The sequence below is a fragment of the Pseudopipra pipra genome, chromosome 4 (assembly GCF_036250125.1).
Source record: "Pseudopipra pipra isolate bDixPip1 chromosome 4, bDixPip1.hap1, whole genome shotgun sequence".
Lineage (NCBI taxonomy): Eukaryota > Metazoa > Chordata > Aves > Passeriformes > Pipridae > Pseudopipra > Pseudopipra pipra.
Window position 1 is genome coordinate 56870001 of NC_087552.1, and position 19997 is coordinate 56889997.

The 19997-nt window shown below is 36.4% G+C and overlaps 1 protein-coding gene across 4 annotated transcripts in view; it reads right to left on the minus strand.

Moving 5' to 3' along the window:
* The window catches only part of STIM2 (stromal interaction molecule 2), a 65210-nt gene that overhangs the window by 21192 nt on the left and 24021 nt on the right, over window positions 1–19997 (minus strand). For all 4 annotated transcript variants that reach the window (XM_064653070.1, XM_064653071.1, XM_064653068.1 and 1 more), the window contains exon 2: window positions 7489–7619. In XM_064653070.1, the coding sequence (XP_064509140.1) occupies window positions 7489–7619 (131 nt within the window). The remainder of the gene's footprint in view (window positions 1–7488; window positions 7620–19997) is intronic.

Here is a 19997-nt window from a genome sequence, read left to right on the forward strand (position 1 = left end):
TTAACCACACTCACTAACAGCAGCAGGAAGCATTCATATGCTGTTTATATTTTGTTCTGGGTGAAGGCTCAAGTTCATGATTTTCAGTTTCATCAACATAAAATAGACCCTCTAATTGACAAGTTTACTTTGAGAGTAATTCATAATATTTCCTGACTAAGTATTACTCTATTCCTCAAGCAGTGTTATTTCCTTCAGTTTTATTCCTTGATTAAAAGGGAAACCTGCAAAAGTTACAACTTCAGTTCTCCTATAACCCTTCAGATTTCCTATAAACCTTCAGATACACCCAAGTCATTGCTAGACAGCCTTCTCATCTATTGTAACCAGACTTGTTGCAGCTATTGCAATGTCACATGTACTGAATAAAATATCATGGCAAATGTGCTTTTAAAAGGCAATATACTATAATTCAGGTATGACAGCTTTTGCAAATGTCTGCCCTACAGAAGTGGCTTCTAAAGGTGTTACACAGTAAAATAAGAAAATGTATTCAAGCATAATAAAAACATTACTAGAAAAACGTAGGACATAATAAGGAAAGTTCTACCAAGTATACCTTAAGTAATCTACACATTCTACTGAAAAAAAATTATTGCAGCTCAAAACAAACTGCAGCTATCCTACTGCAAAGTAAACTTTGCAACCCTTCAAAGCCAAAGAATTTCCAAGGGGGCATTCCATTGTAGCGGGACTAAATGCCCGCAGTGCTACATAAACAGGTGCAGACAGCTACATATTATTAGCTTAAGTACCTCCAAGGAGGCAAGGCATGAGGTAAGTCTGATCCAAATCACGTTGGAATAGGTTTCCATGCAACTGTACCCATGATAACACACACTGCTTCTCTACAGGACTTAGCACAAGTTAGCTGTCAACTAACACGCTCATAATGTTTTCAGACAAGTCCTGGCTCCTTATCTTGCTCTGAAAAAACAAACTGTGTAGACACATTCAGAATTGCTCACAAAACTTCGGGAGACTAAAAGACATTCTGCCTGGGGACAAATACATTAGCAGTTGAATGAAAAAAAATTAATGCACAAAAGGCCTCTATTAAGAGAGTCACAAGAAATTAAGGGAATCAAAGTAACCAAATAGCTTTGGGGGAAAGGGTTTGAGACACTGGTTAGGAAGTTCAAAATACTTATTTGAATGATCAGCATTTGTAACAGAATGTTCTTGTACAGTGAGATGTAAAACGTGCTCAAGAGCCATCCCAGTATCATGAAAAGAACAGTTCTAATGTTTTCAGTTTCTGAACCACTGCAGCAGGTATTTCTCCACATGCAGAATTGTGCCTAACCAGCTGACACTGAAATATAAAGCAGTTCACAGAAATATGAACACCAGTTTAAGGACCTTTATTATACAAATGACAAGGACAAAACCAGAATACTAAGGGAATTTTAAAGGACATTTAACATCTTAATGAGAGCATATTTGCAGAGAACAAAATGAACTAAGAACTTGGTCTACAGCAGAACCTCTCTCTGCTGAAATAACACCTGAGGTAGGCTCCTGAAGTTTAACCAGGGCCTAAGATGCACTAAAGAAATGGAAATCAAGCTTCTGAACTACATCATCTGTTACACCATACACAGCAGTACTTCCTCCTCTTCAAAATCTTCTGCTAAATCTTTACTCCCCCCAAGATCAAAAGAAAGACAAATTTTGCACAAGAATTTGCTTTTGTTCAGTAAGACAGAAGGGCTATTCAATTAGCGTCATTCCAAGTTTAACTGTAAATTCTCAAAATGTTTTTTCACCTCACACTTTATGCTCCTAATATCCAAAATATACATACTTAAAATGGGAGCACCACACCAGCTCAGCATCTAGTTCTTCAAGATTTCCTGTCATGGAATTTCTTGCAATTTTGCCCTAAGTGTTTGGTGCTCATTACTGTCCAGAGCAGATTATTCAAATGAATAGGTCTCTGGTCCAAAGTAGTAATTCATGTCTCATTCATTTTTTATATCTCTTAAGGAACTAAATAAAGAACAAAGATATCTACAGTCTTCTTTCACCAGTTCATCGTCATACAAATTGAATAGGCAGATCTATTTCAGAAGTAATTCAGAAAATAATTTCACATTGCGAAGTTAGATGTTAAATTTTATTTCTCTGGGTTGTTTAAAAATAGTATTGCTGGTGCAAAATAATTTAATTTAGTAAGCTTATAAAATAGATTATGATGTACCAGTGCATGTACCATTTTAACTGCTAAAAGAAAGGATGCATAAACAACCAAAAATATGACTAGCAAATTAATTGCGTAATAAAAATAAGTATTAGCAGCATGGACTGATTCTCCTCTACTACAAAACTTTGCATCATAAATTAGCACTAAAGGCAGGATATACTGAAGCATATGCTTCTGAACCCATCCCAGTTCTATAAATTATTAATTTTTAACTGAGTTGTTTATACTTGACCTCTGTATTTTATCAATTTCTATTTCCTTCTGGATTCTTCCTTTGACCTTTTTTCTTCTCTCAAAAAACAAAGCATGCTCTCTCTCAAGACATCACGTTTGTCGAACCTCTCAGATTATTTGCATCATGGATGCAAATATGAACATAAATCCTCAGACAATATCTTCACAGAGCCCACCCATTCAGAAAGGGTCACTTCAAAAGGAAGATCTTGGGTTATCAAACATTCTGCCCCTGGTAGAGTTACTATAGCCAAAGTGCTATGTTACTATTACTGTTCCAGATCAGATCAAACTAGCTAATTTTCCTGCTTTAATCACTGTATAGAAGACAATCATCTTCCCTGGTTTAGGCAACTAAAGCTAGATTCTTTTTGATTCTTGTCTCCAGACAACATTTTTAAGTCAGGCACTTCTGCATATCATCTCTGCACTTTGAACTTCTTTGACCATCCTGTTAAAAGCTATTCAATGCTTTCAATGCTGCAGTCTTTTCCTCTCCATACTGTACTTTGTCTTTTGTTTGTTTGTTTTCTGTGGGGTTTGTTTGGTTTTGGGGGTTTTTTTTGTTAAGTAATAATGCAAATTCCCTCATTAAAAGAAGTTAAACAAAATATGAATACACTAAGTGACCTACCCAAATATCCCATGCAAAGATGTAAATTTGTGGCATTAGCTTGGTATGACATCAGACACACAGTAAGATACTAATATTTCAAAAACATCAATTTATTCTACTACTATAGAGAGATTCCTTGAGGAAATTACTTCATGTACGACCTACATATGGAGGTTCTTTGGAAACAGGAAGAACCTACATAAATAGTGAGCATATGATAAGTCTGCCTTATTTCTTGTGCCTCCTCATCATTAAAACAAGTCACGTTCGCATGGTGCAACAGATGCTTCCTGAGGTGGATAACCTCCCACAACACAACTAAAATCTCAGTTAGTAATATTACATTCTCCCTTTTAAAAGGAAAGTTACCCATTTACAGCATATCTCTTGAAACCAGTTTAAACAATTGCAATCTTGTACATATTAATAATAAAGTAATAACAGCAGGGTCTAGATCTGATAGAAAAATTCATATTAGACTGCCCTAACAATAAGCATAGGTTTGGGGTTTTTTTCACATCCTTCCTTTTTCCTTTTCTCTGCTGTACCATACCAAAAAATAAAGAAGGAAAAAAATCTAACTAGTCTGTGCTCAGATTAGAGCCCCTCTAACTTCCTTAGAAGACTTCAACAAATCCCTCATGTGTTTCCGTAACTATTAAATCCCGTGCTAAAAATGTAGATCAGGTTTCCCCACATTAATGTCATCAAGGTCAAATACAAGCTTCTTTCCAGCCCATATAAAGTAGGTCCAACAGGCTTCCAGTATCAGATCATTTCTGAGAAAATAAGAAATTTCTTCTAACAAGTTCAAATTTTCTTATATCCTAAAAAAACTCCTTCTCTACAGAATGATTTTATGTGACCCTTCATTTTACAGAGGAAAAACAAACTACAACATAAAACAGGGCATGAAAACATTAGGAAAAATAAACTGTGTGCAGATGAAGCGTCTGAAATCACCGTTGGGAGTTAACTGGATTAGCAAATTAAAATAGTTAAAATAAATAGTTCACCTTTAGCTCTTTTTACCTCCCCTCTAAAAATAACTTATTTACAAGAACTTCCTTCCTTGGTGTAAATACACACTTGTAATAGTGTTGTAGTGCTGGTAAAACAGCAGAAAGTTATTCTACTTTGTGACATTCTTCCTGCCAAATATAAAGCTGAGGAATATCTAACCAACATACTCAATATGCCGCTCTTCCAGGACTCTTGCAAGTAAAAACCATGCAGCATAAAACAGAAAATCCATTCCCTGCTGTTAAGTAAAATCCCTGCATTTCATGTAAGCTTTACTTCTAATAAAGATTTTTTAATTATCAGTCCTCATTTTTAATCAAGGCAAGCAGCACTACCCACTGTGACAGAACAAAAAAAAAAATCTGGTTCTGAAATAGTGTATATTAGGATATACTTAGCATATATTCAGACCTACTGTAATCAGAGAACTATGTAACTGTGTTGTTGAAATGTAGATCTTTTAAGATTATTGTAAAGATCCAGTAAAAGCACTACTAAGTAAAAGAAGAACATACAAATTACTAGCTGAACTTGCAATTAAACTGCATTTCTTATTAATTTCAGACTTGCATTTAATGTCTTAGAAGAAAACACCCTATGCAAATACATATTCATCACCAATTTGCATGGAAAATATATGTAGAGCTACGTTGTAGGGAGGGGGTTATTGAATATTTCTTCAATAGTTTAAAATGAACTATCAGAAACAAGGGCTACATTTCGGTCATCTTATTTTATGCACAATGAGTAGTTTGAATACACAGTTTCACTCATCTGTCAGTACCCCAGCTGAAACAGCATCCCTCATCAGCTGTTCTAATTTCAGCCTCTTAAACAGGTCTTAAGAGCAGCTTCTGTTGCTTCCTCTGGAACAGGAAGAAACTTAAGGTCAGATATAAAGATGGTCCACTGAAAACCAGGACAGATCTTCTGAATACTAATAAAAAGTTTCCAATGTATAAATATTTTTGTATTTTCTTCTAACTTTCTCAGCTTCCATGTATAACAAATGCAGTACAAGTCAAGAGAATCAATCAAAGTGCTGGGAAGTTCATTAGGAAGATCACACACCATCACTGATGTTTCAGTTTTCAGACTGGACTGTGCCTATCCCAAACATTAATGACAACCACCCAACATTCTGCAATAACAGAGCTAGACTATCTCCATTATATTAGAAAAGCCATGGTAGTCAGGCAAAATCCCTAACTGGGAAAAGGGAAACATGGGAACTAAAGAACAGTGAGTCTCAGCTCTGTGTCTGGAGCAGATCCTCAAGGAAACAATGTTAAGGCACACACAGTGATGTGATTCGAGACAGCCAGCACTGCTTCGCTAAGGGCAAATAGTGTCTAACCAACCTGGTGGCCCCAGGGTGACTGCAGCGCTCAGAGAAGGAACACGAACATGTCTACCTAGACTTCTGAAAGGCTTCTGGCATGATCCCACATAACATCCTTTTCGCCAAATTGGAGAGAGATGGCTTAAAAGGGTGGACCATTTGGTGGATAAGGAACTGGCTGAATGGACATAGCCCGAGTTGAGGTCAGTGGTTCCATGTCCAGGTGGAGGCCAGTAATGAGTGGTGCCCATCAGGGACTTCTGTCAGGACAAGTGCTCTGTGATATCTTCATCAATGACAGACAGTGAGATCAAATGCACCCTCAGCAAGTTTACAGATGACCCAAAGCTGAGCAGTGCAGTTGGCACAACAGAAAGAAGGGATGTCACCCAGAGGGAACTAGACAACCCTGAGAAGTAGGCCCAGGAGAACCTCCTGAAGTCCAAGTGCAAGGTGCTGCACCTGGGTTGGGCCAAGCCAGACATGAGCACTGACTGGGAGAACTCACTGAGAGCAGCCCTGTGGAGAAGGACTTGGAGGTTCTCATGGATGAAAAGCTGTACGTGAGCCAACAGTGTGCGCTCACAGTCCCGAAAGCCAACTATATCCTTGGCTGCATCAAAAAAAGTGGTCAGCAGGTCAAGGGAATTGATCTTCCCCTTCTATTCTGCTCTTGTGAGACCCCCACCTGGAGTACTGCATCCGGTTCTGGGGTCCTCAGCACAAGAAACACATTGACCTGTTGGAGCAAGTCCAGAGGAAGCCACCAAGATGCTCAGAAGGCTGGAGCACCTCTCCTATGAAGACAGACAGAGAGCTGCGATTGTTCAGCCTGTAGAAGGCCCCAGGGAGATCTTATCATGACCTTCAGTACTTAAATGGAGGGTATAAAAAAAAGGGAGAACAACTTTTTACACAGGCAAGTAGTGATAAGACAAGGGAGAAAGGTTTTAAACTAAAATAGGAGAGATTTAGATTACATGTTAGGAATAAATTCTTTACTGAGAGGACAGTGAGGTACCAGAACAGGTTGCTCAGAGAAGCTGTGGATGTCCCATCCCTGAAAGAACTCAAGATCAGGTTGGATGGGGCCTGTTGATGCTGTTTGCACACAGGCACATAGAAAAGTAAGTAGCATCATATTAAACTTGACAAATGATAATTCATAACCTAACTCATTCAGGGAGAGCAATCTTCCCTTGATGTTATAAAAAAGGATGACAAAGAACGGCAAGATTCTTCTCCCATTCATCTACAGTGACAATGGGTATCAGAGTCACATGGAAATACCCTTATTTTTAGGGGACATCTTCACTCTCCTTCCTTTCTCAAGCTTGTGCCTAACAACTGCCAGAATGCAAAGTAAACACAACGAAACTACACAGATATTTCCACTCCTACTACTAATTTTGAGAATCCTGATGGTAAAGTTGAGTAAGTGCAAGGGCATGTCCTTTGCCAGGACCACCAGGAGCCTGCCTACCAAACTCATTTGAACGCAGACACAAAAAACTTCAGGCAGGTCTGTATAACCTTCCTTAGTTCATAGGTCTTAATCTACCATTAGCCTACAGCAGGAGGTGATTACTACTTCCCTGTAAAATGTAAGCAAAACCAGAAATCTTTCTAAACTGCTGACTGTAAAAGGTATTGCTTTGCACCATGAAGTATTTGCAACAGATCAAAGGCAAATAGGAAAGCCAGTGATGCCTTAAGCAAGAAAACTTTGAGCAAAGCAACTGTAATACCAGGTGATGGATCACATCAACCTCATTGCAAGCTAAGCCAACACCATTTGCCTACTTCTTACACCAATCACAAAAATAACAGCTTTTATACATAGTCATACAAAACTTTCCTGTAGGCTAGAACAATGGACAACAATATGCCATTTCAGACAATTATAGAAATTAGACTTTCCTTCCATATTTGGCTGAGGGAAGGGCTGCATTAATAAAAACAGCAACAACTGCTCAAGTGCTGGAAGATAAAGAGCAGCTATACAAAACAATGAAGGGAAAAAAGAGACCTCATGCATGCACAAGTGAAGATTTTTTTTATTCGTACCTCATCACTTTCATCTACTTCAATACCACCATCTTTGTCATCATCCATTTGTTTATGGATCATGCGGAGAGCTTCTAGGCTGAATCGGTCCTCCTCAGTAAAGCATGGTGGGCTGAGTGAACTGCAGGGATCTAAAGTGGGGAAAAAAACCAAAAACAAACCATTAGTTAGAGTCACTCCAGAATATAATTTTCCCAAGCAGAAGAAAGGGCTTAATTTCTGTATTGTGTACCTGTACTTCATTGCACATAATCACCAGGTAATAGACATCAAATTTAACTGTAAAATAATAATTATTACCAAAAAAAGCGAAAGGGGGGGTGTGTAAATCAACTCTTTTTTTTATCCAGTAAGGAATCCCCAAAAATAAGCTGGAATAGTTTTGACACTTTGTTTTTTCCACCCCAGTAACTTACTATTTCCACTTTTTCTTCTATCATCCACCCTTAGTAATATGTCACTACAATAGCAAATAAAGTCACTGCACTTCCCAACCTCCTTTCTGAACCTCTGGGCTACACAGAGAGTGGTGGCGGAGAAGGAAAAGAACTGTCATGTCATACAATCATAGCTTTATAAACAGATAAGAAAGGGATAGTAATCACATTGCAGATAGAAATCTAAGTCAGTAGTATTACTACTGAACACAAAATATTCAAAGAGGACTGCAAGAGAAGAAAGTGCACTGCAAAAAAATTTCAGCTGATATATTTATATGACTATGTAATACATGATATATCGCTCATGTACCCTCTGATTACAAACAGCAGTCGCTGTGGAGCACATTTCCAAGTCAAAAATAGTATGTTTTCATTTGCATTCATTACTGAAGGCTCATGATTCGTGCACAGCTTATGGCTAGGCTTGCACCACATCAGCCTGTTAAGTCTCTGTTCTTTCCCTTCTACAAGGCACATGCCAAATGCTCCAAAAATCTGCAATGCATGATGATCAACCATCATTACACTGGTCTTTCACAGACCTTGGCATTAACTAATAGCTAACTATTTCATTAATTCTGATGTATCCAACACCATCAAAGAACAGAATGTGGAAAAAGATACAGAAATTATTTTTTGAAAGTTCAGCTTTAATAACATAGTGAATTCCCACCATGATAGCCATTATAAAAATGCAGTGACTAGTCCCATAAACTGGTGCACTACACTTTAATCAATGCAAATACAAATTGAGGCTTCTTCTAGTTTATCAGACACTTAAGCTTTCATATTGCTACAGGATTTATTAAAAGGCACATTTATATAAGTAATGTAAAGGAAGCACAGAAATAGAGAGAATGAAGAGTTTGCACAGAAAAACTAATTTATTGTTTTACTATTTCATACTAGTTGGATTATCATGATTCTGCTTTTCTATTATGAATTCTAAAATAATCAAAAATCAAAAATAATGGAATGCATAAGGCTACAAAGTAGAAGAATGAAGATAACAACCACAACATAGTTGGAATCTCAGATGCATAATTACCATAACTGATTCCCAAGGCTAGATGCAAGTCAATGCATTCTTAATTATGGTCAAGTTTTATTATATAGAAATCAACAGAAACCTGTCTTCTATGTCCATGAACAAAAAGAACAACCAAAACCAAAACAAACAAAAACAAACAAACAAAAAAAATCAACATTAAAAAAACTCAAACACCTCACTGACACTGTCCCAGAACAGAGATGCTGCTTTTAGAAATAATTCATGTAATTCAGAAAGACAAACTTCTAAATCTCTTCTTTACTAAATTACTAAGTATTAAATATTACTAAATAATTCATTACTAAATATTAAACCAGGCCAATCACAAACTATAATTTTCAACTTTGGAATGCAACTAATATTTTATTAAGAAAAACCAAGTAATTTTTTTTATACTTTTAAAAAAATATCTATTTTATTTTTTCATCTTTGTTTTATGACAAAAGGTTTAATTTCGCAATACTCAGCCTTTAAATTTTTGCCCTGCAATTAAAACATTAATATGGCCAGGGGCATTAAAGGACTCAGCCCTGAAATAAAGGACTATATAGAATTGCTGTAGAAAGGCTTCCCTTGCAACTGTAATGAATCACCTCTGCTAGTAATTAAATTCCAGTGGCCATGAAAAAGGGATATGAATTTACTTAAAATACAACCATAAATTAGAAGAACCATCTTTGTATTACATGTTTAGATCTATACTGTATTTTAAGTTAGAAGAAAGCATAAACATCAAAAACTGATAAAGAGGTCCCCCAAACACACCCAACTTGCTTAATTTGTACTTAGTTCTATTCTTACATAGAAGAAAACGTCAGATAGTGTTCACAATTTGCAAGCACCCACTCAAATGTTCTTCCATTTTGTTCAGCTGAAAGCCCAGCTTTTCAAATCAAAAGGTTCTCTCCAAGTACAATTTCACACAGTTGAGCCTGATCAGTTCCTTAATCAGAGTACTTATCTTAAATATGCCTTTTTAGGATATTTAAGCATGAAGGCACTTTAAGGAGCTATGGTTCTTCTTGAGAGAAGTAAACAGGCTGCTAGTGCTTCAAATGTCCCACGAGCTGGCTCCAAGAACACTTGATCTCTCTCTTAAGAAACGATAGAGTGCCAATTGCTCATTTTGAGACTGAGAAACAGAGTAGGACCACATGTTAATTGTAATAAAAATTAACCCACTCTAAACAGAATCCAGATTTACTTTGAAGCTACTTACTACTATAAAGCTGGTAAAATTAAACATTCCCAGACCGACAACACGGGTCATCATCCCCTTCTTCAGAGAACAATCTCAAAACAAAAACAAATTAGAAAGCCACTCCAATCTAAAGAACAAGTGAAAAGCATTTCACAAGCACACCTATGGAGCCCTACCAAATCCAAAAAACAGCTGACAGAAACTGAATCATCTGCAGCTCTGCAGAATATTCTATCATGCAGTATTTTGCCTCAACTGCATGGTAAAAACGATTCAAATTAATACTAGATGAAGTATGGTTAGTTAATTGGCTATTTGGGAAGTTTCCAAGATAAAAGCCAAGAGGAAAAGTCCTAAGATACAGCAAACACCATAGATATAGCCCTGAGGCCCCAGAAGAAGTCATAAGACTAGTTGATAATTTATTTTTCACTTTGAATCCACCCTATTGAAGGTGTTCTGGGATTCCAAACCTTCTATTGTACTTTAAGGACAAACCTAATTTCACATCTGGACCAATTTCTCTGCCCTAGTCTGGTGTGTTGTCATAAATACACTTAGTCCAAAATGATCATCACAGGAAAAAGCAGAGATGATAAATTCGCCCATGGAATGAACAGATAGCTTGGAATTTGAGGCTTCCTTTAACAAAAAGCACAGAAGAATTAGCAAAAGCAAACAAAAGAGAGAAGGTGGACAAGAGGCATTAAAGCACAGCATATGTCACTCCAGGCACCAGTTATTTTACAGCCTAGTTTTTCATGTTGGTCAGAAGTGACGAAGTTTCAGAACTACTGGTCATAATAAGGAGGTAATTTCTTACTAAAAACTAAATGCCAAACTCATGGCTCAACAAACCTGGCATGGGATTTTGAAACAAACCCCTCTCCTGCCTTGAGGCAGTAACTGCCTCTCAGCTCTAAGGCAAGGGCAGAAAGTCTTCACCAGTCCACAGGAGTCTCTTACGAGAGACAGTCTGATAATGAACAAAGCACAGTTAACCAACCCAAGATACAGGAAGCTTTGTATTTACAGGCCAGGGGAAAATACAACAGAAGTTAAACTTAGAAAGTGACACTGTCAACACAAGACATTAAGAAAAATTAATTACACTGATATCTTGATATCTTCAAGAGCTCATGTTAGCAAAGCCCTTGAAATTTATTTAGGGATACATCATTAGAAATGGTTCCAAATCAAAAGGGTATATGCACTGCATAGTCTTTCATCTATCCTGCATTTACTGCTGTGAGTGTAACAGACTTCAGAATGAAAAGGACTGACAGATCAACAAACGGCAGTTCTTTCTCACACATTTCATTTGCATGTGGACCCTGGATCACAAAAGCTATGCCTATGCCAAAGCCTGTGACAGTGACCCCAACCAGGTGTTTGCAGTTCCAATCTGTCCCCAAAGTGCCTGAGCCTTTGAGTGTTTTCAATGCCTGAAAGAGCCTTTTTAAGAACGAATGGACAAACAAAACCTTCATGATTTTTCAGGGCTACCTGGAATCAGGTACAAACCATCAAATTTAAGATTTAAATGCCTTTAAATTTTCCCATTAGTTCACTCAGAGCAACTTAGCAGTTGGAAGTTATTTCAAACTTAGCAGTTGGAAGTTTGGAGACCGACTACTACGTATCCCTTTTGTTCTGTGAGCGTTCACCAAGAAGGAAGAGCACTGTTTTTACGATAACATATGGCCGTCCTATGGAAACACGCAGTGTTTCCATGACTGCCTTTTACTGATGAATTCAGCACTGTTGTGCTAGGTTTATGATTCCTCATTCCTAAAAAGCCATCTGGAATAAAGGGAAGCCTCACAGAAAAGGCAAGCACTATACAGTGTCAGTTTCCTAAGTACGTACTCTCAGCTTAAAATAACCATGTTCCAGCATGCCATGATGACAGAAGTGGATTTCTTTGCATTTTCCAGAGACAAAGCAGATATCCGCAATACCCCCAACCCCCTACCAAATGTATCTTCCCCTAACTAGGATTTCTATTTCCTTATATTTCTGTTGTGCTCTAGTCTTACATGTACTTCAATACATTACAGTTTCATCACCAATTCAAAATATGACTCCTTTCAATGCACAAAATCTGTAAAAGAACAAAAATTTTTGAAGACCTGAGTACAAATCTAAGTGTCAAATACAAGAGGGATTAATGAAATTACTGAAAAAAGCAAGTGTTTTCAAGAATTTTGCCTGACATTCAAACAGCTATTCACAGTAAAGGCAATAAACATGTTTTTATCTTAAACCCTTACATAAGTTGTCAATAAAAATCTTCAAATGCTTGAGACACAGCCTCACAGTGAGCTTCGTTTAATCTTTCAATTAGAAGCTCCCAAAGCAAATCACTCCTACTCTTAATAATTAAACTCCTCCATATGGCAAGTAGGCTGAGCAGGATCTAACAGTTAACTTGACAAAGTAATTTGTGGCATTATTTTTCACTCCAATCGTTTCAATAAAAGTTCATCACTGCAACACATCTTTCCACTAAAAACAGTTTAAAAAAACAGACAAAATTTTGACAAAAAGCATAGAGTACCTTGTCTTCTAATCACAACACTGATGTTACTTAACTGAGCTTCCTGAAGAGGAAAATGCAATAACCCTAATGACAGCAGGGCAAGGGGAAGGGGTGCAACAGGAAAGGAGATTCAGAGCAATGTTGTCTCCAAAAAATTTGAAAGTGTTAAGTTTCACATTAGGTTTTTCTGCTGCTCTGTACTAGAAATTGAACTAACTTCTGAAACTGTTTGAAAACTCGCTCAATAACAGCAGATTAGACTCCTAAATTAAACTCCTGACTGCAAAGTCTGGTATATGGAGCACTTATTTCTGAATACAGATGTAATACTTAGTAGCTGGTAATGCTGCAGTTTAACAACAAATATATATATACATACCACCAAAAAATCCCACCTATTTACAGTCAGGCCCCGTGAAAGCTGCCATGATTCTTTTAAAATCCACTAAACATTCTTCATTTTAAAAAAATGACATGTCAAACAACTCTAAAATAAATCATTACAACTTCACTACGTATACAACTGATCTTTGCATGAGGGAGCCAAACCTGGTTTTGTCACTACTGAAAAGTGTCCATTTATTCTGCTACTTCAGTATCTCTTAATATATACAGATCAATTATATTCCTCCTTTCCCCCACATGGAAACTTGATGAGGCAAGCAAGGCTTTGATTTTTTCTTAAATCACCACTAGCTCATCTCTGCTTTCTCCACACCCACAAAAAATCTGTCTAATTCTGAACTTCAACTTCATTTTCTATACACGAGGGGGGGGAAATCAGTGAGATCGGTTTATTTAAAGCAGAAATTCAGTCAAATAATGTCATTAGCAAAACCAAGTGTTAGGACAGGTTTAGATTAAAGTTTTTCTAATCTTTCCTAAATAAAAAGTCTCAAAACAAACTGCAGAACAGCACACTTAACTTTCTGATCACCTGTTAAGACATTCAAAACATCTTACGCTATCTCAGATAACTATTTGAGAACTTTGTAGCCAGAAAAACATTTACTCAAAGGGAAAGATACAACAGGAATTCTCCAGAGAATTATATTTGATGGCAAATCTAATTTTCCTTTAATTTAACCGCATTAAAAGCAACTACTCCAAATCAGCAATGCTTGTTTTAAAAGGAAATTGCAAAAAGGGTTTTGAATATGTTAATCATGCCAAGGATTATTCTGACAAGACAAAAATATCAGTATAAACACTTCATTTAGACTGATAAAAAATTAATTATAAAATACAACACTGTTCTGACTACATAAAAATCAAGAAGATGGATTCATGGCTTTCCCATCTCCTTCCCACACCCTCCCTCAGCAATGACACAGTTTGAAGGGAAGAGGAAGTTGGACAATTATTGTATACAATGGTCAAAGTAGACTGATTTAGAAAAGGAACTCCTGCCAACCCTAACAAAGCAGGATGAGAGGAAACTGGGAGACACATCTTACACAAGCCCTCTAAAATTCTGTTTTTTCCTCCTTCCAACCTTACCTGTACTTCTATGATACTTACTATACAAAGCTGCAAACATATATGAATATTCAGTGCAAAAAAAAAGTTCCGGATGTCTCATTCTTATTCTCAGCAATAGTAAGGTCTTTTTCACTTTACTTGTATTTATTAGTACAAGACCAAGAGGGGAAGTATTTAAAGTAGTTTAAATCTAAGTTTTCATGATTTGGTAGTGAAAACTACATTATGCATCATAAAAATGTATGATGTATTCTTTGCACATTAAAGCAACTAAAATTATAATAGCTCCAAGAAAAAGGGGTTCGAATATGACCTAAATTTTAACTTCACCTGGAATAAACACACATCCTTAACTCAGACAAAATTAAAAAGGACAAGTCAAGTATCTCTGCCTTATATTCCATACGTGTTCAGAAGTTACAGCTATTTGAGAAATACAATTGTGAATTTTGAGTTCATTTGTCAGTAGAACATTCATTAAGCTGATGAAGTAAGTTACAGACATGTATCATATATATTCAGTGACAAGGCATAATATGCATCTAAGCACATATAAAAACACATATCTAAGTTTTTATATATTTTAGGTCTGACTGGTTCTTTACTGCTGTTCTAACTATTTCCTCCCTTTTCTAACATCAGGAAGCTGAAAAAGATGCCGTATATCCCTGATGGTATACTTTAATCTGCCAGAGAGCTTTTCAGTTCTTAAGAAAGAACAGCAGCATAGCATTTAAGCCACTTTCTTAATTTGGCCAGGAAATCAGAGGACTGATATACAGGTGATCTCCAAATGACTGATATGTTCACGTGATTTCCAAAGCAAACTTGCTAGTAATCATTTTCTAACTAAAACCTCATTTTCTTGCTTAGAATTTCATCCTTCTTAACACATTAATCTGGAAGCTGGATCTTCAGCCTCCTGGTGAAAGCCTATAGTCAATATTCAATGTACTAATTTCTATTCAGATATGGCTCAAGAGCTAAAAAGAGCACGAGGCACTAAATTCCTTTTTGGAAGACAGTGATATGCAGAATACAGCAACCATGATAGTATGGCTTATGATTTAAAAATTTACAATTTTTTTTATTCATACTGAAAAGGTAGTTCACAACTTTTAAGACCGAAAAAGAGGAAGGGGAGAAGCACTGGAAAATGATTTTATCATGTTATAAATTTTTGTAAAAAGTGCAGTAAAAGGCATAAAAAGTTTTACAGATGTAGTTTTAAGATTTAAAAGCCATCTTACACTTTCAGACAAATAAACTGAAATTTGCTAAAATTAGGAGTGTAATAAAGTCAAATTAATTATTTTCATATAAAATGTTTTATATATATAACTTTAAAGTTTTAATCACGTCATTGTTTCCTCTGATATATTTGTTTTCACATGTGATTCATAATCATATCCTATATCCATGAATCAGGCATGTAAGCATGACATTGCTGGCATTACTGAATTGCTTCACTCTTCTACACCATCTGATCTAGTACGCATATTATTAACTGTTCCAACCAAGGAATCAAATTTAATCCTCTGTGAGCACCATCTGTAGCATCATCAGTTCCCTCAAAGTTCCTGTAACAACATGTTGTCAGGATGTATTTATACTTTAAGAGATCATATCAGAATTATACAACTGAAACTTAAATTAAAAAGATGTAACATAATACTAACAATAAAGGAAGATTGAAATAAAGCATCAGGACCCTCTTTTTTAAGACACAGTCTGTTAGGATTCTAGCATTTGAGTATTAAATTGCCAGCCTATGTTTATACTTTCAGAAATACAGAGGCACTGAGTGCATAGATTCATTTTATTTAATCAATAACAGCATAATGAAACACTTCCTTTTAGCACCATTCAATATATCAGTAATTGTAAGTATGTATAAATATCAGTTTCTTTAAATAGTCCTATTAGCTTATGCAAAAATTTAGTGGTACAGATTGCTGGCTAGTTAAGGACTAACCTACTTCCAGAAGCTTACGTGAACTGCTCTGCTGTTAGCACTCCAACTCCAGATTGCATAACTGGCAGTTTTGCTCCTACTAATATGCTGCTAAATATTTTTCTCATGATGAATTTCACCAAGTGATAAAACAGGCTGACAAATCTACTTATGGTGTCTCAGTTCACCTTGGCTTATTTGATGCAAATTAGATTTAAAGAGCCTTTTAAAAAAACCAATGTTTTAAGGAAGCAAAAAAAAAAAATTTAAGAATTAGATACTCACACATCTCTGGAGATAACATCATTATGCTCAGGCTCAAACTTAGCACAAATAGTAAGATTTACAATTATCAGAACGTTAGAAAAAGCCATAGTTGCACGTATCTCAGATACATCTTGGTTGATATCGTTCCAACAAATGTATTTCTGGGCCCATAAAAACAGTAGGAAATGCTGTAGTTTTCCAACACGTGTTTTGTAGCTGTTAAAGTGGTGAATAAAACAGAAGGCAATTCTTACAGAATGAGCACACACTCAGCACATACTCTGTGCATAAAGTCATGCACTGGAATCACTCAGAGTAGAAAAAGAGAAACTCAATTCAATTAAATTAGAACTCCAAAACCTAGAATAAGTCCTATCATGTTAGAGATTTAGCTCAGACAGATTGTTTTTAAAAAAAGTTCATACAAGTTCACACACGGCTCTTCCCATCAAAACCAGTTAGATACAATTTGGATACAAGTTTAAAGTATAGTATTCCCCCTCTACATTAACCTCAAGTCGTTGCATAGAGAAGGAAACAGTAAGGTCCCCAAAAACTCTGCATTTGCTTGAACAACACACATTGCCAAATACTACTTATACAGCTTCAAACACCATCAGTGCTCCCCAACAGCACAAGTATATTCAGGATGCAAGGAAAAGCCAAGGAATAATTTCACATATGCTCTAAGGCAGAATAAGCCAAAGACTAATGCTAAAAGGATTCCTAATTGTTCATGCCCCCACCATCCCACCATTCATTCCTGTCCCTGTACTATCTCCTTTCTGGTACCAATACAAGCACATTTGTGCAATCATGATGCAAGAAGGATCAGGAAACTGATTCTGCCTGCATGTTTTCTCTATGTGCCTGCACAAGCACTTGTGACAGCAGGGGAGGAGGAGGAAATCCATGTAGAAGCAGAGAGAAATGCACTTTACAGCCAGTGCTGCTGCTAAACCCTGGTCCTGACGTGCCCCATGTTACAAGTGAATCTAACCAGCAACATGCTAGGTGACCAATAAACTGAAAAAATTGAATTAATGTAGTGGAACAACATCTACACTACTTGAGCGAAAAACTCCACCTCATTTTTTAGATCCTGGGTTTTGCTACTAGGAGGCATAGGACAAGGCTGTCTCCGAGACAACTTGTTGCAACTAACTATCAAGTGTTTTTCCAAGTTTTTTTCAAGGATCTTGTGGCCTTATAAAACCTAAAACAGACTTGTGTAACGCTATAGGAGATGAAGTAATAGCAAACACAAATAAAACTCCACAACATTTGACAAAACAAATTCTACCACCACTGCCAGCAAAATCAGAATTTGTCCTTTCTCCAAGGCTCTCCCCAGGAGCCTGGAGAAAGTTCCAGGCAAAGCCGGCTTTGGTGGCAGTCAGTCCCACATCATAAACAGTAGGTCTTGAGAGACACCACATCTCTACAAACACACACCAGCAAGCTCAAGGTGTCTGCTAAGTGCATGTCTGCCCCAAATACTGCTGTAATTTATGTTGTGCCTTCATTCAAGATTCATTTTCCAAAACCTTGGCGCCAGAGCATGCATTAAGAATTAAATACACAGGACTATAAAAAAAGCAGCATAGCAAAATCCATCCCAAGGCTGACAAACTATGACACTTGGCTACACAAAGCCAAATGAGTTTGTGTTTGGGGATTTTTTTCGGAGCCTTTTTTAAATTTTTATTACTGGCAGCACAAGATGACAGCTTTCTCAAGATAAGAAACAGCCAGAAATATACTTAGGGAAAGCTTAAAGGGAAGAACAAGAAAGTATAGAGATCTTTTATAATTTAAGACTGTGATAACTGAGATTACAACCAACTGCAAAAGAATATTGGTATAAGATACCTTTAAAGGTAGCCACTAACACTAAGTGATATATAATCTACTCTTAAGTCTTATGCTCCTGACATATACTGGGAAAAGTCAAGATGAAATGAAGGGTAGTATGCTTTTTCCAGATGATGACTACTTCTACTTCCTAGAGTCATTACAAATACTTTATGACATATATGCATATAATTTATTTAAACATAAAATTTCAGTCTATATTTTAGACTCTCACATAAGAGTTTAAACACTAATATTGATTTGTATCTATCATATTTGAAAACAATAAAGCATGAAAATTTATATCCTAATTTTTTTTTTTTAAACTCTGCTGGACACATACTGTGAACAGAGCTGAGCTGTGTGTCTCATGCACAGCATTACCAATGCTTCTGTTGCTATTTGCTCTCCGTAACAGACAGCAGTAGGAAAACAGGCACAGAGTCAAACTGCAAGAGACAAGTGTTTCCACTACATTACCTCCTTTTAATATATCAAATATCAACACATATAGGCAGTCCATCATTTTCAATATCAAAAACCAAGTGACCTCATAAAGTAAAAAAAGCCATTCGCCCGTCATTAAACATAAACAAACCAGCACCATGAAAGATTAATTCTACTTCAGTACGTTCAATTAGATTCCATTTTCAAAAACCCAGGAAGTTAATTTCACACAACACTTTCTGCTTCCCACTGAAACACGTTACAAATAGACCAGACAGAAAAAACACCTTTACTAAACCAGTAGAGTTTAGTGTTGGGGTTTCTGTCTGGTTTTGTTAGGTGTCCTGTTGCTGGTTTATGGCTTTCATAGACAATGAAGTGCATCTGAAGTTCTTCAATCCCATCTCAGAGAGGCATGTTTTGTAATACTATTCTGCTTTGTAATTTCACTTTGGTTTAATCAAATACAAGGACATTTATACTCCAGGTTTTATCTCCAAGGCCTACTCTCATGCCCTAAATGCAATACCTTACAAAGCTGACATCCAAAAATCAAGTATTCAATGTCAGTCATATCTATCAACCAGCATAAATGTTTTAATATTTTCTATACTAACACAGTGATTTGTTATAAAACTTTACTTTAAATCTTTTTTTGTCTGTAACAATTTTAAAGCAATTTTTATACCAAGTCATCAGCTGGGGGCAGGGGGACAGTGTTTTTCTATTCTGTATTTCTGAGGAATACCAAGCACCACAGACCTACAGTGGATACCAGAAAACGGGTAGCATATTTATGCCTTACTCTCCAAAACAAAATGCTACGTTCTCTATTTGCTCTATTAAAACACAAAGGAAATAGTTTCCCCTCTTTCATTAAATGTCATTAGTTTACTAATATTTAAATTAACATCTATAAGGTATCACTTGTAAAAGTTTCCAGTTACCATGAAAAGAGAGAAACATAAAAAAATCCTCTTCTGACATTTAAAACATTTGCTGAAGTTCTCTTCATGCAAGTGAAGTTTTACTACCTATGCTAAAACAAAGCCAGGTAACGCTGCCTCTAAAATATTTTTAAACTTACTCAGTTAACATTATCAAAACAAAAAGAATTAAAATTTTTCAAACCAGGAGGATATGTTCAGGGAAAATTTCCCTCCTACTCAGAAATTCTCTCTGGAAAAACATGCTGGAGACAGATCAAAGAACAGCAATATGTGTATATGCGACAAAGATGGGGCTATGACAAGAAGAGAACAGAACCCAAC